The sequence below is a fragment of the Enhydra lutris genome, unplaced genomic scaffold (genome assembly GCF_002288905.1).
Source record: "Enhydra lutris kenyoni isolate GAN:26980312 unplaced genomic scaffold, ASM228890v2 scaffoldscaffold35, whole genome shotgun sequence".
Taxonomy (NCBI): domain Eukaryota; kingdom Metazoa; phylum Chordata; class Mammalia; order Carnivora; family Mustelidae; genus Enhydra; species Enhydra lutris.
The window spans coordinates 7376007-7403544 of NW_019154119.1; the positions used below are offsets into that span (position 1 = coordinate 7376007).

The 27538-nt window shown below is 54.6% G+C and overlaps 2 protein-coding genes across 3 annotated transcripts in view; one reads left to right on the forward strand and one right to left on the reverse strand.

Moving 5' to 3' along the window:
* The window catches only part of LOC111154160 (lipid droplet associated hydrolase), a 106389-nt gene extending 100136 nt beyond the window's left edge, over window positions 1-6253 (forward strand). Inside the window, exon 7 of one of the 2 annotated variants that reach the window (XM_022513581.1) lies at window positions 4023-6246. In XM_022513581.1, coding sequence (XP_022369289.1) covers window positions 4023-4214 — 192 coding nt within the window. In that variant the 3' untranslated portion in view covers window positions 4215-6246. Of the gene's footprint in view, window positions 1-4022 lie in introns of both variants that reach the window. The other variant, XM_022513580.1, reaches the window with a different exon arrangement.
* Window positions 6254-12043: 5790 nt separating this feature from the next.
* LOC111154123 (growth differentiation factor 7) lies at window positions 12044-24123 on the reverse strand. Its single transcript, XM_022513526.1, has 2 exons — window positions 23718-24123; window positions 12044-20877 (listed from the first exon to the last, which is right to left on the reverse strand). The coding sequence occupies exons 1-2, from the start codon at window positions 24121-24123 to the stop codon at window positions 19913-19915; spliced, it is 1371 nt and encodes a 456-aa protein (XP_022369234.1). The 3' UTR covers window positions 12044-19912.
* Between the last annotated feature and the right edge of the window lie 3415 nt (window positions 24124-27538).

Here is a 27538-nt window from a genome sequence, read left to right on the forward strand (position 1 = left end):
AATAATTTATCTTCTAACAACCCTTTAGATTTAAAAGTGCCGCTGATAGCCTCAGATTCTCAGGTAACAATTCTGGTAATTTCCTGGCAGTTATCCCGCCCATGACACTCAGCACCCTGGAACCGCATAGACGGTGAGGAAGCCTGTAAGTAGAGGCATTGGGGGGTGCTGGGGGGTGCAGTCAGTTAAGCGGCTGCCTTTGGCTCAGGTCACAGTCCCAGGGTCCTGGGATCGACCCTGTGTCAGGCTCCCTGCTTGGTGGAGAGCCTGCTTCTCCCTCTCCTCCCTGCTTGTGCTCTCTGTCTCTCTCTGTCATTCTCTCTCAAATAAATAAATAAATAAATCTTTACCCCACCCCCCCCAAAAAAGTACAGATGTTGGGTGTGCTCCTACCCTTGCTGGCCACTCTCAGTTTTCAAAGCCAGTTTAAGACCCTCCCCCCACCCCCAGTCTTTAGGTTTATATGTTTTCATAACATGGGTCAATTCATTGTTAATTGTAGAGGGTAGTAAAAAGAACTGATCAGGAATGTTTTCCCTGGATTTATAACCCACCACTTGTTTGAACTTAAGCAAGGTACTCCCACTAAGCCTCAGTTTCCTTTTCTGTCAAATAGGGATGAAATGCCTCCCTCAGAGTGTTGTTGTGAGGACTCCTTGAGTCCAGAGCTTAGCATGTTATTCTCAGTTTTTATCGGTTCATTATTATGTGTCATGATGGAAATTTGCTTTGACAGAGCGACATAGAGCAGTGTACACTCTTAACGACCAGGCTTCGGTGTCCAGTTCTTTCTTTCTTTCTACTTCACCTGTCTGCCTCCACCCCCCACTAGGACCTCTACACACCCCATCCTTTTTCAGTTTCCTGTTTAGGATTACAGATGCAGAGTTTTCTGTTCAGATCTATTGCCTGTGACTTGTAATCTATAGGGACGGGAAGTATCTTGAGCCAGTGTATGTAAAGGCATTAGAATAGCCATGTGTTTTATATGTAAGCCAAGATTTTTATAGAGGGCCCTTCGTGAATATAGTCCAAAGAAGAATTACAGGGGGGAAAAAAAAAAAGACCTTACCCCACCATCACTTAGAGATTTAACAAAATCTAGCCCACTCTAAATGGTTACTAGCCATGGAGAATTAAACAACAAAATTTGATGAACATATGGGAAATCTGGAATCCTTACTACTACACGGTCTTGAACACTTAGTGTTAAGGTTCCTAGTACATGCCTTGGGCAGCGCATGCACGTAACTGCTTGGATACGACTGGTCTCTTGGTGTAGGTAGGTGGATCCCTGGGATCCATGCTTATTGTTCCTGCTCAGCTGTCTGACACTTTCACGCATGAGGGAAGGAATGGTGTTTCCCTAGTGCTGAGCCTCGCCAAGCTGGACTTTTCAGTGGAGGCATTTCAAGTGGTGATTGCCCCACTGAAAAGGAAATGCCGAGTTCTCCTCAGAAAGAGAATGAGGCAGAAGTGGCAGCAGGCGCATACGGTGGTGATCGTCCTCCTCATCAGAGAGACTCCTGGGGAGGTCTTTCTGCCTGGCCCTCCTTCTGGGTGACCCTTTCATAGTAAGCCTTTTCACAAGACCTCACCATCAGCTTGGGCTGGTGCAAGGGCTCCCAGAGAGCCTTTCTCGGTGTTCAGGAATCTTCCAGCAAGAGAGTGCGCTGGAGCAGAGGAACACCCCTGATGGACACAAGTCCAAGTCAGCATTTCCAGATTTCTCAGCACTGTTTCATGCTCTGAGGAAGTGCAGAGCCACTGGGCACGATGACTGCTCCATATGCTGTTTCCCAGATATAATTTAAAAGATTCTTGTGGGTAAAGGTAGGGCATAGTGTAGAGAGAATCTAAAGTTATTAGGCCTGTTGGTAGGTAATTAATGCCTGCAGGCAGCCGGTCCTCCCAGCAGTACCTCAAGGGAAACTGTGGCAGGGTGTTGCTGGCCAAAATAGTGGCCCACTGCCCATGGGGTTATAGCATGCCTGAGCTGTGGAGAGACTGACCCCTGAAGCAAGGAACCAGGCCACTGCCAGGCCCTCTGGTCTCCAACAACAGGAAGAACTTCCCATTCTGCTAAGAGCCATGGCAAAATGAATTTCGGCTTTAGGGCCTTTGGAGTGCCCAGAAATGGTTGTAGTGAGCAAAAACTAGGAGGATGGAACAAATAAGTGAGCAGCCTATGAGCCACAAAGCCTTTACAGCATTCAAAACTAAAAACCCAGGTGACATCCAGAAAAATCTCGATGACGTAATTCAGAGGAAGTCTGCACCTCAAGGTTTACTATTAGTAATTGACTCTCTGGACTACTGCATCACATATTTTCCTCTTTAAAGTATTAACTATGCTTTTAGGGGCACCTGGGTGGCTCAGTGGGTTAAGCCTCTGCCTTCAGCTCAGGTCATGATCTCAGGGTCCTGGGATCCAGCCCCACATCGGGCTCTCTGCTCAGCAGGGAGCCTGCTTCTCCCTCTCTCTCTGCCTGCCTCTCTGCCTACTTGTGATCTCTCTCTCTCTCTCTGTCAAATAAATAAATACAATCTTTAAAAATATATAAAGTATTAACTATCCTTTTAAATATTGGTTAAGTCATAAGGTGATTGTAATAAAGACCAGTGTTTTTGTAAATGCAGTCTCTCTTGTCCATATTCAGCTAGTGGATTTAATGGCTGTAGAGCAGAGTCAGTGGACAGTAACACACGTGCCCATCCTGTCCTCCACCACACCTTGACTCCTCCAGTTTCTCGTCACCATTGTAGCCAGAGTACATATCCTACCATGCAGACCTTATCATGTCACTTCATTGTGTGAAGTCCTGGGGACTTCCGGTTTCCCCCACTATCGCAAAGTCGAGCATTCCTGTGAAACCTTTTTTAAGTTGAAACGGCATAAAGCAAAGAAGCAGTTATCTTTAATCTATATGGAAAATTTTTTTTTGAGTGGTCCCAGACCCCGAAAATAAGCTCTCGTAGGCTTTTCTGATATCTTAGGACACATCTTGCTAGTGGGTGCACAGAGTGAATCGAGGTAAAGCACAGATGCTTGCAGACACAGTTCAGAGTTCTGGCGGCTTGATGTGGAATGGGGTTCCAGGGGAAGGCGCTCAGGGGAGCCGTGCACACACACGCAGCACGCAGCCTCTCTGCCTGCCCACTGCTGAACGAACGCTGAGCACTACTTCCACTTTTCGCCTTTATTCGTAAAAGCAAAAAATCTCTTTGGATTTCTTTCAGTTGGCAAAAACAGGTGCTAACATAAGTATTTCAGAGACGCAAAGCAGCAGGACACAGACTTTAGAAAAGCAGGGGATATGTGTGTGTGTGTGTGTGTGTGTGTGTGTGTGTGTCACGGACAGGTCTAGATCAGTTTCCAGTAAGGCTCTTAGTAATGTCCTCACAGAGGCTGTGTCTCCCTGCAGCTGCTTTGCCCTCACCCGAAGTAGGGCTGGGTCACCCGCCCACTGAGTCAGCACATTCTCCTGCTACGTGGAGCCTGTTCTTAGAAATGTTACAGACACTCTCAGGGTTCTGGTCACTTTTCATCTGCTACCTTGAGAAGCCTGAGTCTATCTGATTCATCTTTGGATGCATTCAACAAACCTATCGCATCCGCCTACCATGTGGCTGCGTGGAAACGGTGAGGTGTGTAATGAATGGTCACTAGGCTCTCAATGATTACATCTCAGTAACTCGTCCTCGTCCTCACCAGTCATCTCTCCAGTGCCCATCCCAGCCTCAATGTACACGTCCTTTAAGTGGATCACGGGTGATCTCTCACTCAGGACTCTCCCTCCCTATACGGGAATGGATTTCTTTCCATCAGATGCCTCTTAATTCACTCCCATACACCATGAAGGTCACTGCCTCAAGAGAGCCATGCTCTGGAGGGGGCCTTGGGACTAGATTGCAGGGCCAGAGACGGGAGCTGTTTCCAAAGCATTGCAGGTCGCTGGTGTCATGTTTGTGTTGGAAGAGGAAAATATTTTCTAAGACAATGTTTTTGTCTTGTCTTTTAGCTTACATTTTACTATGGAACTATAGATGCTTGGTGTCCAACGGCATACTATGAAGACATAAAGAAAGAATTTCCAGAAGGAGATATTCGACTCTGTGAGAAAAAAATCCCTCATGCTTTTATCCTCCGTTTTCCGCAGGAAATGGCTGACATGGTAGCTGACTGGCTAAAGGATGATCTGTCCAAAATCTAAGTCCTGACCTGCAGAAACATGACTGAGAGCTAGTACATAGCAGCAGTGGCTGTGCCTTCTCTTAGTAACACCCTTAGTAGATAAGTGTTCATTGTTAATGTTTGATATTAGACAACAAAAACCAAAAGAACCTCTTGGCTTGTTATCTGCTCCCAGCTAGCTCCCCATACCATCGGCTGAAGTAAACACAATGAAATACACCACAGGTTTAACAGCACATTTTCCAAGACTCAGGGAACACAGTGATCAGTGACCTAAACAAGACCCCTTATGTTTGCACGAGATACCCCAGTGGTACCCTGCAGTTGATTTTAGTAGGCAGGATCCTTGCAGACCAAAGGAAGTCTAAATTTAGTTGATTTTAATCCAATTACCATGTGGAATAGGCTCTCCTAGAGGACATTTTGAAAAACGCACTAGGGAATGTGAAAGAGAGCAGTGAATATAAAGTGTAGAGTCAGATACGTAAGTGTATGAGATCACGAGGACACACATTCCAGTAGCAGGAAGTGATGAGTAGTGGATCTCGGACGTGGACCTGGGTCTCCCTTAAAGACAGAAGCTGAAGATGAGCCTGGACTAACTTTGAGGTCATCAGAATCCAGCTGGCTACCAGCACAGCCTGCGTGCCCCCCGCACCCCAATACTACCTTGCAGCATGTCATGAACCACAAGCAGAGCCAACATCAGGGGAGGCACTGCTTGTCTGCATCTCTGAGAAGCTTCCCCGAGGAGTGAGATTTCCTGATCGCTCTTCATCAGACACAGAGAATAAAGTTCACCAGACATTCCTTGGGCCAAGGAACTCAGTAAGAGTTGTTGACTGCGCCTCCTGCCACGAGACAGCCCCGAGCTCTGTGCTGAGCACCAGCCTGCCAGGCTGTGAGCTCTCGGCAGGCTCCTCTCCTGCGGGGCCAGGATGCAGAGGCCTGGGGTGTCCCAAGGCCAGCCTGTACCTGCCTCATGGAGTTGCTTCTGCTGTGATTTTTCCAGTCAAACTACATTGAGGACCAACTAGGAGCCAAATACTTTGCTAGGCATCAAGGAGCGAGTTCTTGGCTATGTCATGATCCTTTTCTTCTGAAAAATCTTCCAGTAAGTAATTTTTGAGAGGGCATCTTTCAATCGGTGAAGAGAGAATTACCATAAATGAGTTCTGCATTTCCGCCCCGGCTTTGTTAGTGGGAAAGAAATTGTTTGACTGTTGAACCAAAACAGACCATGATGGATTATGTGAATTCACCTTCTCCAGATGCCTTGAGGTCCAGTAGAGAAGAAGCTTGTTCTCCAGCCTAGAGTAGGCCCACAATATTTCTGCCTTCCCTAAAATCACTCAATCCTGGGACCCTAGGAGCCAATAATTCCCACTGACAGCAGTGATAGTTGACAGTTGATCAGAAACATTCAGTTTTCCCCTAGAGGAGACCCCTCATGGTGTTATCATTCCTTAAGAACAATAGGTTGTTGTCCTTCCTTCCAAAGCCTAAAGCCCCAGTGAAAGATTCCGCTCTGATATGCTGCCAGCCCAGTGGTGAGTGTTGAGCGAGTTACTGTCCCTTGGCATGGCTTCTGCATCCGAGCAAATGACTTCTCGGAGGGGAAGAGCCAAGCCCCAGGCAAGGAGTGCTCTTGGCCCAGGAGAGAAGCCAGGAGACACGCATTGGCACAGGCCTGCACATAGAGTCCCGATCGGCCTCTGTGTGGGAAGGCCTTCTGGAAATCTGATGTTAGAAGCTTAGGATTCCTGTCTCCAAAGTGCCTTGTGTATAGGAGATGCTCAGTCGTACTGACTTGAAGCCCTCAAGCAAGTCGTGGGTGAATCACACCTACTCAGAGAAGAACACCCCCAGCTTTCCTTTCAGCATAATTTATATTACTCCCTATTTCACAAGTCCACGTGTATGACATTGTGTCTTATTTTGGTTTGTCCGAGCCTAAAAAATGGTAAAAAGTAAAATGACAAAGTAAATGATATGGGCTCATTTTCTGTTTATCATCTGATCACCAAATGAATTTTCAAAATAAATGTTTTACCAGCACTTACGACTGTCCGGCCTGATCTCTGTGTTGAGGGAGGAGGGTGTAAGCTCAGCAGTCCCCCTGAGTTAGACTCGGGCCAAAGTCTTTCTGTTAAATTCTCAGTACTTCTTCTAGGGAAGGAAGAATACGATTTTAGGAGATTAAAGTTCATTTTATTTCGTTAGGAATTAAACAAAAGACTCAATGTTATTTTTAGGTGACTTTCTCTAATTTTCCATGCCTCGATGTCCTCACTTATAAGATAGGATTAATAATAAAGCATGCCTCAGGGGCACCTGGGTAGCTCAGTAGGTTAAGCCTCTGCCTTCAGCTCAGGTCATGATCTCAGGGTCCTGGGATCGAGCCCCACATCGGGCTCTCTGCTCAGCAGGGAGCCTGCTTCCCCCTCTCTCTCTGCCTGCCTCTCTGCCTACTTGTGATCTCTGTCTGTCAAATAAATAAATAAAATCTTTAAAAAAAAAAAAAAGCATGCCTCATATTGTTGGAAGAATTAAATGGGGTGATAAAATTAAAACATTTAGTGCAATTCTTGGCTGAGAGTATCTTCTCAATACAGATTGGCTCTAATAGTTATTTTCATTATTAAGCATCATCATCGTAAAAAAGCAAAGATTAAAATTGGTAAGCAGTGGATGAAATTCACTTTCCAGAAGCATTTCTTCCTGTATGTACCAGTCAGCCACACAGATGGTCCTTGTCAAAGGTCTGTCTTCATATGGGTTTATCTAGCGCCGAGTGAGGGGTCTAAGCTAGAGTCAGAACCGGTGCCCCCAGGTGGTCCTCAGGCTGCACTGGGCCAGAGGACAGAGAGAATGTCCAGAGGCACCTCCCGTGGTCCTCTGGGCTCATGTCCGAGGTGGCTAGGGACCTCTCACCATCCACTTCACCACCCAACCCTTGGAGAGCCAAGGACCACCAAAGGCTTGATTTCTCTTTACCCTACATTATATTAAAGTTAATTCCATACTATCTTTTAAAAGATTTATTTATTTGAGAGAGAGAGCTCATGCAAGTCAGGGGAGGGCACAGAGGAAGAGAATCTTCAGACTCCCCACAGAGGGCAAAATCCAAAAGAAGCCTCAGTCCCACAGCCCTGGGATCATGACCTAAGCTAAAACCAGGAGTCAGATGCTTAACCGACTAACTGAGCCACCCAGGCGCCCAAAATTAATTCCATTAAAGGAGACTAAAAAGACATGACAGCTTAATGTAACAATTGATTCTTACAAAAGAAAACATTGTTGGGACAGTTTGCACAACTCGATCAGGGTCTACAGATGACCTGGGAGTAAGAGATCAACGTTTATTGTCCGACTTCAGTGGTTGGATTGTGAAGAGAATGTCCTTATTTGTCCTGAAGACACATTGAAGTTTCTGGTGGTGATCAGGCACCAAGTCATCTTACTAATGGTTCAGAGAGGAAAGAAAATGTTCTTTGTACTTGCAATTTTTTTATACGTTTGAGATGAGTTTGAAATCACTGTGCCGTCTTCCGCATCTGTCTCTTCTTCTTTCCTGGAAAGTAAATTTCTTCTTCTAAGCAGTAAGTGGAGATCTGAGTTCAAATCCCGGATCTGTCATTTACTGGGTTTTTGAGGCTACCTTGGCTTAGCCTCCCTGAGGCTCCCCACCCCGCATCTTGTCATCCATGAAAATACTTGCTTTCATTTGGAGATGTGAGAATGTTAGATTTGGGGAGGGCTTTTGTTTTCCGTTAAAGGGGCTAATTGAGGTCATGCGTAACACCCTGTCTGGCTTATGGAGGACGCTCTGTAAAATGGTACCTGAAGGAAAAGGTTAGCAAACTTCCACAGTCTCTCATATTCCGTGCAGCAGAGGACCCGGTGATGTCTCAGTTTCTACATGGTCTCACCCAGCCTGCAACTTGATTCTTGTGGTCTTGGCATTTCTGGTTCCTACTGGGGGGAGGGGGCAGTTGCTCACCCAGCTCAGCTTTTGGGCTGAGGGCCATGAAGGCCTCCCACAGACAGCACAGGATGCTGGAACATCACCTTGTTGAGGACCTGATGGTGGATTTAGAAAAGATGCAGGGAACCAAACATTTCTTAAGTAACCGGAGACACCGTCTTTGTTTCTGGCCTCTTGCAGGAGAGAATACATACTTGGGCTGCTCCGTCGCATGGGAGGTGGGGTTTAAAGAGGGGTCAGTGGCTGGAACTAAGTGTGCCCTGTGAACAGATCTCTCTCTGAGGCCTTAAGACAGAAGCTGTCCTGCAGGAGTCCTTTTCCATAGTGCAGAGATTCCTGCCTCTGCTCCATAGATGGGTGAGTGATGGCTCTGGTCCACGGGGGAAGCCATTATGGGACACATGTCTGGCCTCTTCTGCCAGACTGAAGGTTCTGGATTGCTGTAGTCCCGGGAAGCGGAAACCCCCAAAGGGAGAGGGGAGGCACCTGCTCCAAATGCCAGAAAAGACAGGGAGAGCTTGGGCAGTGTGGGAGAGAGGAGAGAGCCCACAGAAAGAGGCTGCCGCTCCCCCTGCACTTTCACAGGGTCTCAGTTAAGCCTTTCAGTCCCACGGGCTGTGGCCATACTCACCACAGGTCACCACAGAGGGGAGAGGTAAGTGACTGGCTCAAGATCTCACAGCTACTGAGAGGCCTCCGGAATTCAAAGGCAGCCTCTACTCCGAGCCAAGGCTTCCTCCCCTTTCCACGGCACCGTGCTGCCTCCTGGAGGCAGGAGTGGGCAGCCCAGCCAGAGTAGAAGGCTGGACGAGCGAGTCAACAAGTCAACGGAAGGGCAAACAACCGCCAGTTGAGCAGGCCCGTGGAAGAGTAGGTAGTTTGTAACACAAGAATAGTTTTAGAAGAATGAAAGAGAGAACAGACCTGCCGGCCAGGGACGGGGGCGGGGAGGGCGGTGCATCAGACAGCCGACTGCAAGGAGGAAGCCCTGCCTGCTGAGTCAAAACGAGGCTGCAGTGCCTCATTCTGCCCCTCTGCTCTCTGCGGCAGCCGCCTGGGCCCTCCAGGTGCTGACTTCCCTGACCGCACCTGCGCTCTGAAACCTCTGGAGTCACCTGCTCCAGCTCCGAGAGTGCCCACACCCCTCCCCTCCCCTACCCCCAGACTTGGCCCCAAAGGCCAACTGCTCCTGCCACCTAGTATAGCCCCTCTCCTCCCCCGCCCTCCCTCCCTCTTAGCCCTTGGGGGGCCCTGGCCATGTCTCTATTGGAGTACTTACCAGTTACTGCTGGAATTATATTTTTCCATTCTGCTCCTCCCACCCCCACCACCAAACTCTTTCCTGCCCTTAAAAGGAGAGTCCTAGGACATGGAACTTGTGTCTTGTCATCTCTGTGCTCTCAGGGCTTATAGAATAGGGCCTGCCACACAGAATATTCAGGAAGTTTTACCTAAATGAATACAAGTTTCTACCATACCTGAGAGTCAACCTCTCAAGAAACAATTCTCTCAGTTGCTCAGACTCTCAGGGAATCACATATCAGGGATTCTGTGTTCCTCTGTCCCTCTCGACTGAGTGCGTAAATGGAAATGGGAGGTGGACTAGCTCTTTTATCCCTTAAGCCTTTCTGCAGCTGAGCCAGCACAGCAGGGCCAGCTAGACTCCGGGACGTTGGCTTTCTGGCACTGGGGACTACAGAAAGCAAAGTCCCCACACTTGGTGGCCATTCCTGTCCCCTCCAAATGCAACTGTTAGTGCCATTCTTCCATGGTCAGAAAGCCTCTGGAGTTTGAGTCTTAGCAACTACCAAATCTGTGGTGGTTATTTGTTGAGCGCTAGCCCAGCGCAGCACCCCAAGTGGGAATTACAGCAACAATACACGAGACCGGGCCCGGGGAAAGCAGAGCGTTTTCATTTTGGATCGCATTCCTCAGACATTCTGGCAATGGGGCCTGTGCTGACCTCCCTACGTTGGGACAGACTTCCTTGCTGGGTAAGTCTATGGGAAAATTCCTCTTCCCTGGGAGGGGAATGTGACCCCGTGACTGGGCGTCCATTAAAGCCAGGGGTGCGGGTGCACCTGCAGGGCCTCCCTCCTCAGAGAGGGACTAGAATCCCATCTCTGCAAATCCACCCTGCTCCGGCTCCACACCACAGCTGGGCTTCCTCCTGCTGGCCACTGCCGAAGGGCGCGCACCTGCATGCGATTAGGACTGGCAGACGCCCATGGCCTCGCAGTCCGGGGCTGCACGCTGGTGACACGTTGCAACGGACGAGTTCCTCCCCAGATCCCTCCTCCTTCCGCACCGCAGAGTGTGGGATCCCCAGCATTGGAGGAGTACAACCACCATGCGGGGGGCGGTGGCGGGAGGGGTGGGGACGCCGCCCTCCGCAGGGCAGCAGGTGGCACGCGTCCGGCTTGGCTGCTGAGCACCGAGCAGGCACTGGACACGCAGTGTGGATCGGGCACGCCAGGACCCACAGGAGGGAGAGCAGCCAGCAGGCAGCACCCCCGTCACTGGGGAACTTGACACTCGGTTCTCATCAGTGTTTCGGGAACAGGATAAAAGTCTAAATGCTACCCCCAACTTTCCACTCTCCCCATAACTCCCCCTTGTCTGCTAACTCGGTATCCCCTCACCAGGGAATGCCGGGGTAGGCCACGTGGAGACCAAGAAATAGGAAAACAAAGAACTGACTCAGGGTCCGGATAAACGATCACGATAAGACTTCACACTTTTCAACGGCAGAGTCTCAAATCTTATACTTGAATGCACCTACCAAGTGAGTTAGTTGAAAGGTGAACGTGATTTTCTTCCAAAGAAAAAGACTCCCTTATTTAGTAGGAATGAAATTAAGAAGCAAAAGGGAGCAGACTTTCTAGATCTTCCTTTCACCAGAGAGAGACCATCATGACCACGGGGACTGGCATTAACCCGGGGTAGGAACAGCCCTATTCCAGTGGACGTGTGCCCTGCAGGAAGAGGGGGCTCCCCCTGGCCACGTCTCTGTCCCAGAGGAGGTAATTCTGGTAACAAGCCATTCCTGAAAGCAAGGCCCTGTCACCTTCCCCATATAGCTGCTCTATCACTAATCCTCTCCCAGAAGTATATAAGGAACAGATAAAATAGCTTTCTCCTTCCTGTGTTGTAGGGCAATGTCATGAGTGACTGACTGGTCCTCTCCCACCCAGTCTGGGAGATGTACTGCAGGATGCTGGCTGGTGCCACAGAGCACGGGTCTTCGTACTCGTCTGAACAGCACTGAGAAAAAGCGGCCGGATGTGCTGTCAGAATTTGTTGGTTTCCCTAAAATACATACCTGGCCTTGCAGAGGAAGCTGCCACAGCTGGGCGTTACTATGGCTGTGGGTTGTGGAGGCCTCCCTGTGCAGCCTCAGAATGGGGGCGCTCAGGCTTCCTGCAGTGAGACAGATCCTACAGGGGCCTGCTGCTATGGAGCAAAACCTTTCCACTGGGACTGTGCTTGCAATGTCAACGCTCACCTGCGACACATGGCAGCGCCCGACCTCCAAAGAGAAAATGCTTCCCGCTGCGTGTCTACCTCTTCATCCCCCAGCCCAAGCTTGGGTACCTTCCCGTGCAGTGGCTTCACGCGGTGCGGGCCGTGCCGAGTCCCATGGAGCCACACCAGTGACAAAGAACCGAGGCACGTGAGAGCCTGCTCTGTTTTAAGGGAGAACAGTGGGCACGACGTCCGACAGGCCCAGAGCTACCAGGGAGCCCCGTTTCTGGGCAGTTGTCCTAAAGCCTGAAGTACAGAGCAGTGGAAGCAGAGCCCCCGAGAACGGCGGAATAACAAGGCAAAACACAGTTCTCTGAAGACCAACCACCAGCAGCTCCATCGATAAAATATTTAATCAACTTGTCTGTACAAAATATTAAAATGGTTAAGGAAGAGCGTACAAGAGCATGTTTAAGAAATATATATACTGCTGTATAACTGTCAAGAAAAATAGAGATTGCTGTTTTACAGTTCATTTACATTCCGATATGTACAATCTATTTAAACTTGAGAATACGTATACACAGTGGGTTTGTGCCTGACCTTGAGCTCCCTGTCAGCCGGCCTGGGCGTGCGCAGCGTTCACAACATGAGCTCCTGCTGCCGCAGCCGCCCGGCGGAGCAGCGGGGAGATGGCCGGGTCTCAGAGCCTCCCAGCCTCGGAGCTCTGCTCTGGCCAAACCAGAGCAGGAAGACATTCCAGCTTGCATTCAATGAGTTTACAATTCTCACCGCTTTCCCCATCTTTCTCCCGAGGCGAGCCGAGAAATAGTGGGTATCCTTGCAAAATGAAAAGGACTTCCCCCCCCCCCCCAAAATACCTCCTGTCTTCAGCTGCAGAGGGAGTGTGCGTATGGAGCTGTGATGGCACTACTGTCACTTCGAGTTTTGCCCGTTTCCTCCGAACCACAGTACTGGCGGCAGAGTCCAGGTGCTGGCTAAGAGGCAGGGCACCCGTTGTGTCAGACGCTGCTGCCCACGCAGACGGAGGCACGCCACGAGCCAGGTGCCGGGGTTCAGCAGCAACCTCTTGATATATACATACATATATATATATATATTTTTTTTAAAGTTTTCCAAACTGTTCAGAATCCTCTATTCTCATCCGCTGAACGGCAAACTGCAGTCAGCATGCTAATCCTTGTTTTAAAAAAAAAATGCATTAACTTTTTGGGGGCAAAATACTTCCAGATGAAAGACCTAAAGTGACTCAGTTATGATTCTTTGTCACAGAAAACACAGAAGCTGTTTACACTACCATAAACAGTGGACTACAAAAAAAATAACAAAACAAAACACCCCAAACAACCACCATGACAACAGAACAGCAGTTACTGTAAGGAAGCTTATGTTCAGACGGTGACTTATCCGAGGTGGAGACAGCCAGAGGAGCTCTCTGAAAGCTCTGCTTTCCAGAGTCTCTGTGCCTGGCTTGGAACCCTCCAGGATTTCCCAGCCAGGAAATACATTCTTGCTTTCTCCCTGAACATGTATCATCATTTTCTAAACAGCATGCTGCATGGCTGGCTTTCCTCGGACTCTGATAGGCCCTGACCTGGAAATATAAATTGCAGAGAAAAAGAAGCCCTCCTTGCGGGTGCACCGAGCCCTCCAGCCAGCCTACTCATCCCAAGGCACGCTGCTGCTGTCCGGAACCCCCGGGGAAGCCTCAGGACTCCTGGGATGCACGTGTCGTCTTCTGCCCCCGGCAGCCTCCGGCCACTCGGACAGAAACACGCAGACCGGGGAAGACTCCCCCGGCACATTGTCAGACTTGCCTTTCAGACTCGCTCGGCTGACAAGTGCAGGTGAGGGCTGCCCACAGGTGCGGTCTGCGACAGGCCGGGCTTGTCGGGTAAGAGGGCTGTGGGTTGTGTGCCCAGGCACCGGGCCACCAAGCCCCCTCCCGTGCTGCAGCTCGGGGTGGGGGGGCCTCAGGGGCCGGTTAGCCTGGGTGCCCCAGATGGGATTGGGGTCCCCACGCGTTCAGCAACACTCCGATGAATAAGCCTTACAGGGTCTCTGGTTTCTGTCAACCACACAAGCACACCTCAGCCCCGGAAGCTTCAGACAAGGTTCTAGGTTCTGCCACCAAGTGTCTGAGCAGGATGTGGGCTCAGCACAGGTACCTCGCCCCGGCCCTCGGCTCTCGTCGCAGGAGCTAGGTGTGGTCACTGCCATGACCGGTGGGTCAGACAGAGCAGCGCCGGGAGGATTTTGCAAAGAAGTCCAGCTCCCCTCCTGCACCGCCCAGTCCAGCTGCCCCCGCACCACGCTCCTGCTCACCAACAGCTCGAAAGATGGTGGAATAGAATAGAAATGGAGAAACCAAGCAGCTGGCCACCTCCTGGAAGGGCTGTGCTACCCAGCCGCAAGGTGCCTGGGACACGACCATCAGAAGCCTGTCCTTGTTTTTCTAAACAACTCGTTTCAGCTTCCTATTGCTTCGAAAAAAGAGAAAGAGTGTCTGCACTATTGCCCTTACCTCGTGGGCCTGTCTGGAATGAAGAGCTTCTAACCTAGGGGGAGGAAGTGTCTTCCAGGCCAGTGTGCAAAGCGGTCCTGCCCACAGACTCACCTGACTACAGAAACACCCCTTTGCAGAAGTCTCCGTGCACACGGCAGCCCTCTCGCCAATGTCGGGGCATGTGAAGCGGGAGACACCAGCCCCTTCCTCTGCACACACACACACCCACCCCTGCCGGAGGGGCCTGAGGACTGCTCCCCAGAGGTAGGCACAGGCAGAAGCAAGAAGACCATCGCCCACCAGTCGTGCCGCTCGGAGGGCGCGCTTGCACTTTCCAACAACTCTAAGCACAACTGGAAACACAGACCAGCTTTTCTGTGACCTCACGCTCTGACTCCACCCTTCCCTGGGTTGTTCGGCGGCAGAACGGGCGGGGGCCACCGTGAAGTGCCCCCCAACTCGGCCCAGTCAGAAGGCCTATGGCCAAGTCCCAGGACGGTTTCAGGCATGGCCCCTGCGCTGGCAGCTCTGGGGTCGGGGGAGAAGAAGCCCAGCTCCGGTGACGCCAGGTGTGTGCACCTCATGAGCAGAGAGTACCCCTGAACAATAATCAGAGCCCACACGGCACGCATCAAGCCCTCAGTTGCCCCCACTGATTTATTAAACCAACTTCCTGCCCTCTTCCTAGAGCTGCCATCTGGACAGGTGACTCCACCTGTCCAGGGTGGAGACGTGTGGCCTTCCTGACAAGAACAGGCTTTTTCTCACCTTCAGCCCCATTGGGATTTAACTATTTAACAGACGAAAGTCCAGAAATGACACAAAAAGAGGAAGAAGCTTGCTCCAGCCTAAACGGCCAGAGGGCTCTAAGTGCAAAGGACAGAGCGCCTGAAAATTAGAAATAACCTCTTTTCGATGCTTCCCTGTTGCTTAATGTTAAGGAGGGTCGCTCCTCCAGCAAGAAGGACCAGACACGGGCATGGCAGTGAAGGGGGTTTGGGGAACTGCGGCGACCTGCTGGGGCCTGTCCCCCTTATGCAGCCCTGCTTGCCTGGTGCGGGGACTCTGGGACAGTCCCAGATCTCTGCCGGGCTCCCAGCAGGACCGGGGCTTGCTTGCTCCCGCTGCTCGCACAGAGGCACCAGCAGCAGGTGGCAGCTGTCCCAGGATTTGGTCCAGAACATTCTACCCCACCCCCACCCCCGCCGTGTGAGCCTGGGGGAGCTCCAGCCGGGTTGGTGGGGCTCTTCACTTGGAACACAGGAAAGATCGTGGCTTTGGTGAGCTGAGCCCTACCCCTGAGATCTTGCCTTCCCCTGCACCTGCTGTGACCCAGGTGGAAATCAAAGCCACATCTTTGAGGCACCAAAAGAGGCCAGGAATGTAATCGACACACACCCGTACACTAGGCAGGAGCTGTGATACTTGTGAGAAGTGGCTCTAGGGTGGGGAAGGGACACTTTTCAGGAAGAGCCACATCTGCTCTGCCTTTAAACTATGTTAGTGCGCTTTTGGACCAACTGGAACCCTAGAACTATGGGACTGGAGAGCTTCTCATTTTACAGGAACAGAAATAGAAGCTCTGGGTACAGAGGTGGCCGCCCACCACTGTCCCAGACCTCTCAGGAGGCGGAGCTCTAGCCCCCAAGTGACCCTGCAGCAGGTGAGCAGCAGACGACAGCGTGGAGTGGTCCCCTCCTGGGTACGCAGACGTCCCCAGACACACCAGTGCTGCTCAGACCTCCCTCAGAGGGGGCTAGTTCCCTCCCTTCTCACTCCCAACATCTTGCGCTGCCAGGCTCACTTGTCAGCTGTCTCTCCTCCCTTCCCAATCCAGACACCGGAGGGGACCACGCAGGTCTTTCCCTGCCAATGACAGAAGGCTGCTTTCCAGACCCTCGGTCCTCCCAGCCCACTGGGCACCCGCTTGAGGCTTCCTGGCCCAGGACCGCTGAGAGGACCCTGCTTTCTGAGCCTGGGGAGGTTTCCCCATCCCCATCGACATGTTCTCAGGTGATCGGCGAGGCCCCCCATGATGTTTGTGTCCCACAGTCGGCTGTAGCTCTGCTTCTTCCTCTCGCCCCATTTGCTGGAGACCAGATTCGAGCAAAGCAAGAGTCTGCCTTTTTCTGTGCACAAGCTCCTCCTGGAAAGAATTCAATTTTCCTCCCCGCTTTAAGAAGAGAATCGGTCTACAGTCCCAGGTTATTTTCTGCTACGAGTTTCAATAAAATTACAAACAGGATAAATGACTTGTAGGATTTGAGTTACACTCTGATTACAGCCACAGGGTGGTCCGTACTCCCTTTAGCACTGACAGTGAGGTCCCCACTCCTGCTGACACTTCCAGGAGACTGTCAGGGAGCAGTCACTGCTCTGGGCTTGCCGGATTTGACTGGACATCACACAATCCACAGCTCGTCTCTTCCCCCACGCCACTGTGGTACCAAAATGGCGGCACACTAGGCTGAAGGGGAGTCTGTGCATGAGGAATAGGCAGAGCTCCAGCTGAGACAGCAGAGCCTGCCACCCTCTCTGGCGGACCCGACCCTGCTGCTTGGAAAGCCAGAATTCAAGGCGAGCCTTTGGGCATCAGTGAGTGCAGTGTCCGCCACTGGAAATGTCTCCCCTGATACAGAAGCCTGGTTCCGGCAGCAGTGACCGGACTGTCTTCATGTTTAGCAGACCCAGCACCAACCCGTGTGGGCCCCAGCTGGCCTTCCCTGTGCTCCCCAAGCAGGGACGCCCACCCTATTCTCTATTAGGAAGGAGCGGTTCATATGGTCTCAACTAGAAGCGCCCGGGTCTCCCCCAACAGAATGGAAAATTCGCGGGAATTGAGGAAGAATATTGTGGTGGCCCCAGACCCAGGGGAACCTGAATTGGGAAGGGGGCACTGCTTTCACCCACAGTGCTGACACCCTGAATCCCCGCTTGCGAGCAGAGAGCTCTCCCATGGGTGGGGACCAGGGCTTCTAGCTGAGGAACTCAGCCCCGCACCCCCTTGCCTAGAAGATACAGCCAGTGTAGGGCCGACCGTGCCAGCAGAATCCTTCTCCGAATCCTGGCAAAGCAGCTCAGACCACATCATAGCAGCAAAAACACGTCTGCCTCTACATGTGGTGGCCCTTCTGTCATTTCTACAAAGTGTGACACATCTTCTCCATTCACCTACTTTTAACTCTGAGACGCCAGAGGCCGGAGCAGAGTGGTGGCAGGCACAGGTGGTCCCTGGGGGATGACAGGCAGCTCCAGAGCAATTCCTGGAGACATCACTTCTAGTCAGTCACCAAGGACACACTGAGGGAGTTTGAGACCATTAGAGGAACTGTCACTGCCCAAGGACATCCCCCCCCTAACATGCAGGCGGGACTCCAGATGCAGGAAGACCCCTACTTCTACACCACTTACAACACATCTTGGTAGAAAGAGGTCATCAGGGGAAGAAGAAAAAAAACAAAACAAAACAGAGAAAATGGACATATTTTTCCTGCCACAAAAAGCTCAGGCTAAATCAAAACAGGTCCTCTCAAAAACCTTGTTTTTCCTAGTTGCTAAAAAAGAATCAGAATGTTTCCTTTTGTCCAAGATATTAAATAACCTAGAATTTCTTCAAAGTATAGCTAGTTTTTTCATTAACTCCCTTTCTAAAACTTCAAATACTACAACCTTTAGTATTTTAGTGTCATTCTTTTTTGTTCTTCGCTATGACAGAGCAATCGCCATGCAATTACTAAAAACAGTTTAGGAATGTGAAGCTTCTCTGGCAAAATCCATAAATGTAAAGGGACCACCGGTCACTGAAATTGGGAGGAAGCGTACCATAGCGGCCACCTCAGAAATTGTGTGTGTTTTGACCTAAAGAGACTTTCCTTTTCTCATTATTTAGAGCGACTCAGATAACTACAGCACATAAATTCACATTGTAAATGTATTTTCTTTTTCTCTGGGGGAATTTTACGGGATAGCATGGACTCGGGTGGGGCCCTTAAATAAATTAGCTATATCTAAATGTTTAGTTTTCCTCTCTCTTGAATGTTTGATCACTGAGAATTAAAATTCGTATGACTCATCTGGACCTTAGCATCCAAGACAAGGGTAGAATGGACCCCAAAGGCAACAGCCCACACAACCTTCAAGAGGAGGACGGGGTGGGGGCGTGCAGGGGTTTTCAAAGAAGCCCTCAGAGTCCCAGACAGGTGGAATCCAAATTGTTTCTTCTCCCTCTGTCAACCACTCACACAAAGCCACAAAGGACTCCCAAGTAGAAATGAACCAAATAAAACAATGTAGCCTGGCGTGTTCTAGCTTCCCTGTGCAAGTACAGGTAGTGGCACCATCAATGAGACAAAGACAGGACTGGGGGAGACGCTTCCACCTCTGTCCTCCCCACTGCGCAAAGGCCCCACCCTTCTCAAGGGGCCACAGCCAAGCCCTAATGCCCCTCTACTGCTGCAGAAGTTGCGGGGGGGGGGGGGGCTTCCTCCTGCTCTGAACCACTGGGTTGTGCGGAGCTGAAATCTCACAAAAGCACTTTTGTGTAGCTTCACTTCCCGTTACTATCACACTGCCAAAACCTACAGCAACAACACAGCGAAAGCGTGTAAAAGCCAACACAGACTTGATAGCTAAACGCAAGCACATGTTGGCCCATTCTGAGCACACCATTTGGAGAGGGTTGTGCCTACCTGGCAGAAAAGCCTGAGTCTTCCGCAGAAGCCCGCCCCAGGACGCCTCCCCCACCTCTTTCCAAGCCCTAAGAGCCTCTTTCCCAGCTCTTCAGCAAAACCTCCTGGCAGGTCTCTAGGAAAAGCACGGCTGCCTGCCTTTCCCCATTCACAGCCACTGCACTAAGCCTCCTCCTCAGCACCCCCCAAGGCACCCCTACACACTGAGCTGCCCAACCTAGGAGCTTCAGAACCCGGCACATACCATCCCACCCCCAAGTTCGTATCAGTTCAGACTGGCCGTTTATAACCTCCCCTCCACTTCACTTTCCCCTAAAAGAAAAACATTTCTTTCCACATTCTAGATCATTCCCAATTGGAACTGATTTTTTAAAAAGGGTAGTGCTGACCTTTGCAGGGATCTGGGTAGTTCCACCATGAATTCTTTTGGACAAATGTTCCCTTTCAAAACTCAAGGCGCCTGTTAGATTTTTTCAATTAAAGAATAAACATGCCTTTTGCACCGGTTCCTTCCCAGGGTAAATGACCTCCCTGCAACGCAAAACCTTCAGAAAGGGCATGACAGCCGTTCTGACTGTCCCAGGTGCAACACCAAGCACCCAGCCACCCAGTCCGGAGTTCCCCCACACTCAGCCTCAAACAAAAAGGGGTGAGATTAAACCTACTCCCGTACTCCCATTAATTCACCCATTCTAGAACCCCCAATTCCCTAACTCATTTCTACCCCCATTTAGGGCCTGTTACTGTAACGTTAACACAAACACCATCCTCCCTCCGAAAGGGGATAGCGGATGCGATGGTGCCTTGGCTGAGTACGCATTCGGCTTGGTAGCGTCAGGTAGTCTCTTCCCAGGGCTTTGGTGCCCAAGATAAATGTGTGCGTGAGTGAACGAGTGTGTGGGTGTGAGTGTGAACGTGCGCTCCCCCTCCCTCGTGCGGGTGCGGGGCCAGAGTCTGATGCGCACCCACGCTCAGCGACAGACCCCGGCCGCAGCAGGGGGTCCTCGGTGGCGCGGCTGCCCCCTCCCTGGCCCGGCCTGGCCCGCAGGCTACCTGCAGCCGCACGCCTCCACCACCATGTCCTCGTACTGCTTGTAGACCACGTTGTTGGCCGCGTCGATGTAGAGGATGCTGATAGGGCTGAGGCGCGCGGGCACGCAGCAGGAGGCCGGCGCCGCGTCGGGAGCCATGGAGTTGAGCAGCGTCTGAATGATGGCGTGGTTGGTGGGCTCAAGGTGCGAGCGCAGCGGGAAGTCGCAAACGCCCTCGCAGTGGTACGCCTCGTAGTCCAGCGGCGCGATGATCCAGTCGTCCCAGCCCAGCTCCTTGAAGTCCACGTGCAGCGGCCTGCGGCTACAGCGGCTCCGACCCCTTCGCCCGTGGCCCCGGCCCGCGCCCCCGCCGCTGCCCTGCGCCGCTCGCGCCCCGGCCAGCGCGGTCCGCCGCCGCCTGCGACCGCCGATGACCGCCGTGGGCGACCCAGTGCCGGGTCCCGGGTCAAGAGGCGGCTTCGCTGCCAGCGCGGCCCCGAACGCGCGGGCCTGGGCGCGGATCTCCCGGAATAGGCTCCCCTTCCTCTGCGTGCGGGAGGAGACGACAAGCAGAGCGCGATCTTCCGCCGCTACGCGGCCCCTGTCCGGTGAACCGAAACCCAGCAGCCGCAGTGCCAGCGGGCCCTGCGAGGGACCGGCCACTGAGCGCAGCAAGAGACAGAACGCACGGGTGGCACGCGGCTCCTGGCGGTGGCGCCGCACGGCGTCTGCCACGTCGAACACCTCCCAGCGCGCTACAGCCAAGGGCTCGGCGGCCCGCGAGTGCAGCAGGCGGGGCGCTCGCGCGGCCCCGGGGCAGGTAGACAGCAGCAGCAGCAGCGGCGGGGGAGTGGCGCCGCCTGGGCCCAGCTCCGGGGATTCATGGCGCAGGACGCGCAGCTCGGCTCCCACCACCTCGTCGGTGTCGGGAAGGCTGGATACGTCGAACAGGAAGCTTTGGCCGGTCTCGGCGGGCGATTCGTCTGCAGGAGTCGGGCAGAGACAGAAAGAGCGCGGTGAGAGGCGAGAGCGAAGCCCGCACTCCGGGCCGCCGGGCCTCCGAAGTGCAAATAGCCCACTGTCCGGGATGCGGGAGCGAGCCCGCTGGAGACGGCGCCGGCCGCCCAGTCTCGGCCCAGCCAGAAAACTGCCAGCCTGGCCCAGAGTAAAGGGAGCCTTCGCCCTGACTATCGATTATCGGGACCGGGGCTTCGGTTCATCGAGCCAAAGTTCTGCCACCGCGACAACCCAGAAGCCTTCACTTATCGCCTATCGCCGAGCCCAGGGAGGGAACCACACCCCTACACCCGTTGCCACTACAGTTCCGCTGCCTGACCCAGAGCCTCAGGTTACGGGGCCTAGATCAGAAGCCAGACTTTTCGGGCGGGTAGCCGACAGAAGGCCGGGTGGGCGCATCAGAAGCCCTGCGCCCCTTCCAAGGCCCGGAGGCCAGGCCGAGGCCCCGCGCTGTTCTGGGACTGCTGTTTATTGCCCTGCTGATGCCCCAGGACAGCCCGGAAGTCCGGGAAGTCCCGGCTGTGCGAAAACGGAAAATTCGTGTCCCCTGACAGCTCTGCTCCTTCCGCTACCTCTCTTCCCCAGCCCAGCCTGGACACTCCTGCCTGTCACGATCTCCCGTGCAGGCTGGGCCTTGCGTGGGAGTCGTCTGGAGGGGAAGGACACAGCGGAGCTGCGGACCCTCTAGCGCATCCAGCGTCCTGGCTATGCTGAAGGGGAACTAAGGCCCACATTGGGAGCGGCGGGCTTGGCCCAAGGGCTCCCAGCAGGGAGCGCGGCTGCTCGACATGGGAGCAGCCCTGGCTTGGCTTCTCCCGGCTTTCCACGACCTCCGATGGAGGAGGCAAGGCTGCAAAGGAGTCTAGGATCCTTCTCCCAAGGGTCTGGGGCAGCCCGGGACTGCCTTCCTCGCTGCAGTGAGGGCAGGGCTCCACGAGGTCTTGCCTCCAGGACCCACCGATGCCTTCGCAAACATATTCTTTCCCTCCGTTATGACTTATCTCTGAGTTTGGGGGTTTTATTTCGGTCTTGGGCACTTTTTTTCTTTTTTGGGCTCAGGGGGAAAAAAAAAGTTGAAATTCCACGGAGCAGCAGATAAGGAGCTCCCTTTGAAGAAGGTCATATGGTTTCATTTTGCCCCAAACTCGGAGAGACTGTGCAGACTGCCCCCACCACTGGAGATCTGCTCACCAACCACTGCTGCGGGGCCCTTGCCTCCGGAGCTCTGAAGTCTGGGCTCTGCCAGGGGCTTCCGGGGACCTCAAGTAGCCCTGCTCCAAGTTGAACCTCAGAGTGGAGAGGGAGGGAGGCTCAAAGTCCTGGGCAAGTGCATAGGCCTCCCTGCCACTGCTTTCCCCCAGAGCTCCCTGGAACACTTTTCCTGAGCCTCCCCTGCAGCATCCCCCCCCCCCCCGCCCCTTTACAAGGTGCAGCTACTGCATCCCCTCCTTCCAGAGGGAGGAAGAAAGGATGCCCTCAGAGCCTTGCCAGCCAAGAAAAGACTGAGCTCAGGCTGAGGCTAAGGGTCGGCCTAACTGTATCTAAGAAAGCAACTGGTGCCTCTGCCTACTCAGTGTCCTGCACACGCACACATCCTCTATCCCTGGGGGCTCACAAGGCAGCCTCAGGGCTAGGGCCTTCCCTGGCCCTGTACACCAGGGCTCCGGCTTTGTAGGGGTACTGCGGCATCCAGTCCTGGGGGCACACCAGGCCTTCAGAGAATGCCTGAGAGTTCGCACTGCACTATAGAGCCGTCTGGGCCCAGGATATCCGGGACCCAAAATAAAGCGGGCTCTGTGTGTAGACTCGTGTGTGTGTGTGTGTGTGTGTGTGTGTGTGTGTGTGTGGAAGAGGAGGAGGAGGTGTGTGATCTGGTTACTGCATCACCTTCACCTGCCTTCCCAGGTTGGAGTGTGCGGTGTGGGCCTGTTACTTCCTTTCCAGCCCTAGTCCCCTTTCTTCCCCTCCTGCCTTCCATGCTGGGTCTCTCGCTGGATAGAATTAAGGCCAACATTACTTGCATTTCCGCCTTAAATTAGTTAAATTTTCCCTATCTGTCTGCTTTAATGACTTCAATAGAGATTAATAAAATCCAGATGACACACAGCAACCACGACAGTCATACCCATGTCCTACCTTTGAAGGACCCAGGGCAGAGTAAGGTGGGGTGCTTGCTCCCGGCCAGGCCTGCCTTCTGGCAGGGGCTCCGGCCTCTCCACCTCACCGGGCTGGCGTCCTCCACCTCCGGCTGTCCCAGCAGCCCAGCACAGGGCACAGGCCACCATAGCCATGCACCTCCCCCTTGAAAGAGCCTGCCCAGAGGGGACCTCCTTGTACCTGGTGATGCCACCAGTCTCTCCTGGGGCCATGTACTTTAGCCTGCCTCCTTCCCTTATTCCCCTGAGTTCCCCCCAATTTGTGTGGCCCCCAGGAGACTAGAAGCTGCAGAACTGGCTGCACTGAAAGCCGCTGACGCCGCCACCACCATCACGGCACCGTCCCTCTCGGCCCGAGCCCCTTCTTTCTTCGGATCCTGCCTCCTCGAGGGGACCTGCCGGCCGGCAGGGCCAGGACAATCCTGCGGAGGGACTAGCTCAGCCCTCTGGGGCCGAACCCTGAGAGCTTGCCGTGCCTCTCGCCACAGTCCAGCGGGTTCGGGTGCGTGGGCCTCGGCGGAGTTTCCACCACCTGAGGCTGGGACGTGAGGGGGTCGCGTCCCGAAGGGTCTGGAGCTGGGGCTCGGCTCCGGCGGTGGCCTCCGCCTAGGAGCGGGCAGGACGGACGGGCGCAGTAGAGGCGTCAGTACCTTGGTTCGCCTGGTCTGCGAAGCCGGTGATGGTGTCCGCGCGGCCGTGGCGGCCGGAGCCCGAGGTGGAGGCGGCGGCTGCCCCGGCCGGAGCCCTCCCGGCCAGGTTCCGGTAAAGCGACATCATGAACTGGTGCGGCACCACCGAGCCGTTCCTGAAGCCGGAGCCGGCGGCCCGGCGCCCGGCGCGGGCTCCGGGAGCTGCGGCGGCCGGGGCAGCGGAGACACCCGCAGCCGGGGCGAGGGTCCGCCCGCCGCCGCCGCCGCCGCCGCCGCCGCCGCCCCCCGAACTCCTGACCGGCCCTGCCCCCGCCGCTCGCAGCACTGCGGCCGCTTCAAGCCCGTCGCGGGGGCGGCAGGCGCTCAGCAACCAGAGGCACAGCGCGGCGGCCGCGCTCAGGTCCATGGGCTCCGTGGGCCAGGCGGGCGGGCGGCGCGGGCTCCGTGGCTCCGGGAAGTCCCCCGGCGCCTTTTGAACATAGTGTTTAATAATGGGGGAAGTGTGCGCAGCAAGTCGCGGCCCCCCCTCTTCTCCCACCCCACCCCCGCCCAACGCCCGGAGCAGCGCCCCCTGCTGAACACTGGAGTGGCAGCGCCGCGCCCCCCGCTCCGGCCTAACGCGTAGCCCGGGACAGGAGCCTCCTCCCCGCGCCGCGGCGCTTCGCCCCACTCCCGTCTAGCGAGTGTTACCCGCCCGAGGCTTCCGCCACGATCCGGGGCTCCGCCTCCCCTCCCCTCGGCGGTGCGACCCCCCGCCGCCCGCGCCCCAGCCAAACGCGCCCTCCCGAGCTAGGGGCTCCGAGGCATCGCGCGCACCAGCCCAGCTCCGTGCCCACTCCCCTGCGAAGCAACTGCACCCGCCCCTAGCCCGCTCCGGTTCTCTGAGTGCCCGAGACGCCAGAGGTGGGGTCGCGGAAGGGCGCGGCCCCGCCGGTCACTGCCGGGACCTCCGGGCCAGGACGCACGGAGAGGCCACGGGGCGTACGGAGGCCACAAGGGCGCTCAGGGCTGCCACAAAGGCGCGTTTTTCGTCTCCGGTTCGAAGGTTGCCCAGCCTGCCACAGCCTCCGAATACCGGAGCGCGCGACCGGAGCAGGGAAGGGGACCCGGAGGGAAAAGAGGGCTAGTGGCTGGAAGGGCAGGCCGGAAAGACAGATAGACGTGGACCGACAGTCGGAAAGCCAGGGTTTGGACGGAGAACTTGCGCTTAAGCTGGAGCAAGATCTCAAAGGAGCGCGATCTCAAAGGAGCGCAGAAACTACGGAGGCAGAGCCGGGATGAGGAAGGGACCCCTGCGCGGGAGCAGCGCCCCGAGTTCATTCGTGCGTCGAAAGTGATGACCTTCCGCCCGCATTCTGGGCGGGGGGGGGTGGGTACCGGCCAACGAAAACGGGCTACCTGGTATGTTGGGGCGCGGCCAGAAGCCTGGAGGGCGGGCGGCCGAGATCCCCAGGGCGGTGCCTCGGGACCTCTCTGGCCGAGGTTATGGGTGATGGGTGGAGGCCACGCCCAGCGGCCACGGCGGCGGCCCCCCGGAGCGCACTCGGATCGGTTAGGGAGGTGGCTGACCGGTACTGATCGTTTCAGCTCCGAGGCAGCCCGGCACACGTCAGTGCGGGAACGTGCAGCGGATGCACGAGGTCCTGGTAGGTAGATGGAGGGCCTGAGCCAGGCGGACCCTCGAAGCAGCGCAGATGCGTTCTTTGTCCTTTAAATTTTTTATTTGCTACCGAACTTGAAATCTAGACGGGGTCGGTGCGTCATGGTCACTTTGGGTGACCAGCGTCAACACGATGCCACAGGACCCAAAGTCGAGGGAGTCCCGAGTCTCTCCGCGTTGCGCCACACTGGCCGGGGGAAGAAGCTCCGCGCAGGGAGCTCCCGGGCCGACTCCAGTCATCGCAGTGCGGGCCGCCGCACAGACGCGGTGGCTGCTCATCCGGGCACTTTGGTCCACTCACCACCACCGGGGACAGGGACGTGTGGGGGCAGGAAGAGAGGTCTGGCGGGGGGCTACCCTTCCTGGACCGCAGGCCCCTCGGGTGAGCAGAGAAGAAAGAGCGGAGTTTCTTCTCTGTGGGGAGTTGTGGTTGGGAAGGGCAGCGGTGGGGGGGGGGGCTGGAACGACAAGGGCTGCATTAACCCACCCTGCTTTGAGGACTGAGGATGGGGTGCCAGCCACAAGGCCTTGGCCCCAGGTCTCCTTTTCTGGGTGGTACTGGTACAAAGGGCCCCACAGAAATCTAATCAGGCTGTCTCCAGAGGGTGCCCCCAGAGACACTGGCCCTTTGACCTCTTAACAGCAAGGACAGAATGGAGAAAGGTGCCTGCGCAGATAAGGCACAGCCTGTGCCTATGATTCCCCTGCCCTGCGGCTGTCTTTGGGCTTAGGAATTAGTTTTGGGGTGAAACCCCTGCATTCTTGCTGCCCCGGCGGGAGCAGGCCACTTAGCTCCTTTGAGACCAAATTTCCTCGTCTGTAAAATGGGCCGATTCTCACATCAGGGCGTTGGTGTGTGGCCAGGATAACAGGCTGGCACGGATGAGGCTCAGTAGCCTTGCCCGCCTTCCGCCCCCTGCAGCGGGTCTGTTCTGGGGCCCAAGGGTGATGATGGCCGAGAGAGGAGCTGCTCGTAGGCACCAGAAAGGCTCTGGAAAAGACGGCCCAGCAGCTGTTTTTGCTTGAGCCGGGGCTTAACCATTCTCACCTGTGTTTCTTGTCTGTAAAGTGACATCATCATTCATTCCTTGGTCATTTATCCATCCCCCAATTCATTCTTCTTTCCAGTAAATACTTACTGCCAGTAGCTTTCTGTGTGTTGCTGGTCCAGTAATGCCCAGGACAGATGCACAGGAAACCAGGGCTGGGGGGGGGTGGTGTTCGACCAGCAGCAGAGGACACCCTAAAGCTGAGGCCAGAGGGGATGGGGGCACAGGGATGCCTGGGACCCTGTCCTTCCCCTGAAATCGTGACAGTAATGCTTTGCTCTCGGACTGCTGGGCACTGTGTCAGCCGCTCAGTGTACCTCACGTCATTCCCACCACTGCTATGTCCTGTGAGGGAGGGATGGTTTGTCCCATTTCCTAGACAAAACTTTGTCTATTCAACACCTTGTGCAGGTGGCAGAGCCTGGAGTCTCCAGCTGTTTTTGCTCTATCCTTGGCTGCCCTCAGGAGGCATGCATGTGAAGGGCTTGGTCCCTAATACCCTCCCCAACCCCGAGGGCCAGGCAGAGTGCCCTGCCTTGCCTCTCTAGCTCTCTGGGAAATTCTCGGCAGAGAATGAACTCTCTGGTCTGGTCCAGGTGAAGACCACGGCAGTATCACCCTGGGGACTGCTCTCTGCCCCTGCTGCCAGCTAGGATCTCACAACATCCGCCGGGGAACACAGCCTGTCGTCCCTGACTTCAGGGCCTGCCCCCGGTCCCAGAAGCCACAGAGCTCAGAGCAGCAGATTCCCAGGAGCGTCTGTGACCTGATGGCCTCGTGGGTTAGGCCCACACACCCGGGGCCTGACGAGATCCTTGTCTCTGGATGTGCTGGGACCCAGGACTGCCCTCCCACAGGAGAGAGAAATGTGGGGCCAGGAGTTCCTAGTCCTCCAGCCCTGACTCTCCGTCCCTGTGAGGCTGAGGCCTCTGGGGAGCAGGCAGCCCTGGGTGGGCAGGCTGGCCCAGGCTGTGCTTGGCGTCTCCTCCCAGGGGATGCGGGGAGCCTTTGGGAGGTGGGCTGGGCAGAGGGAGCTAGCACTCCCTGCCTGGAGACCCGGAAGTCGTGTTCTTCCTGACGCTTTGGAAGGGAGTTTCCTCCATCCTCTGTGT

Bases quoted from the DNA above. Each gene is read 5' to 3' on its own strand.
- LOC111154123 (XM_022513526.1), bottom strand. From the start codon at position 24,123: ATGGACCTGAGCGCGGCCGCCGCGCTGTGCCTCTGGTTGCTGAGCGCC. The intron at 20,878-23,717 runs GTACTGACGCCT...CGACTCCTGCAG, and splicing joins CGCAGACCAGGCGAACCAAG to ACGAATCGCCCGCCGAGACC.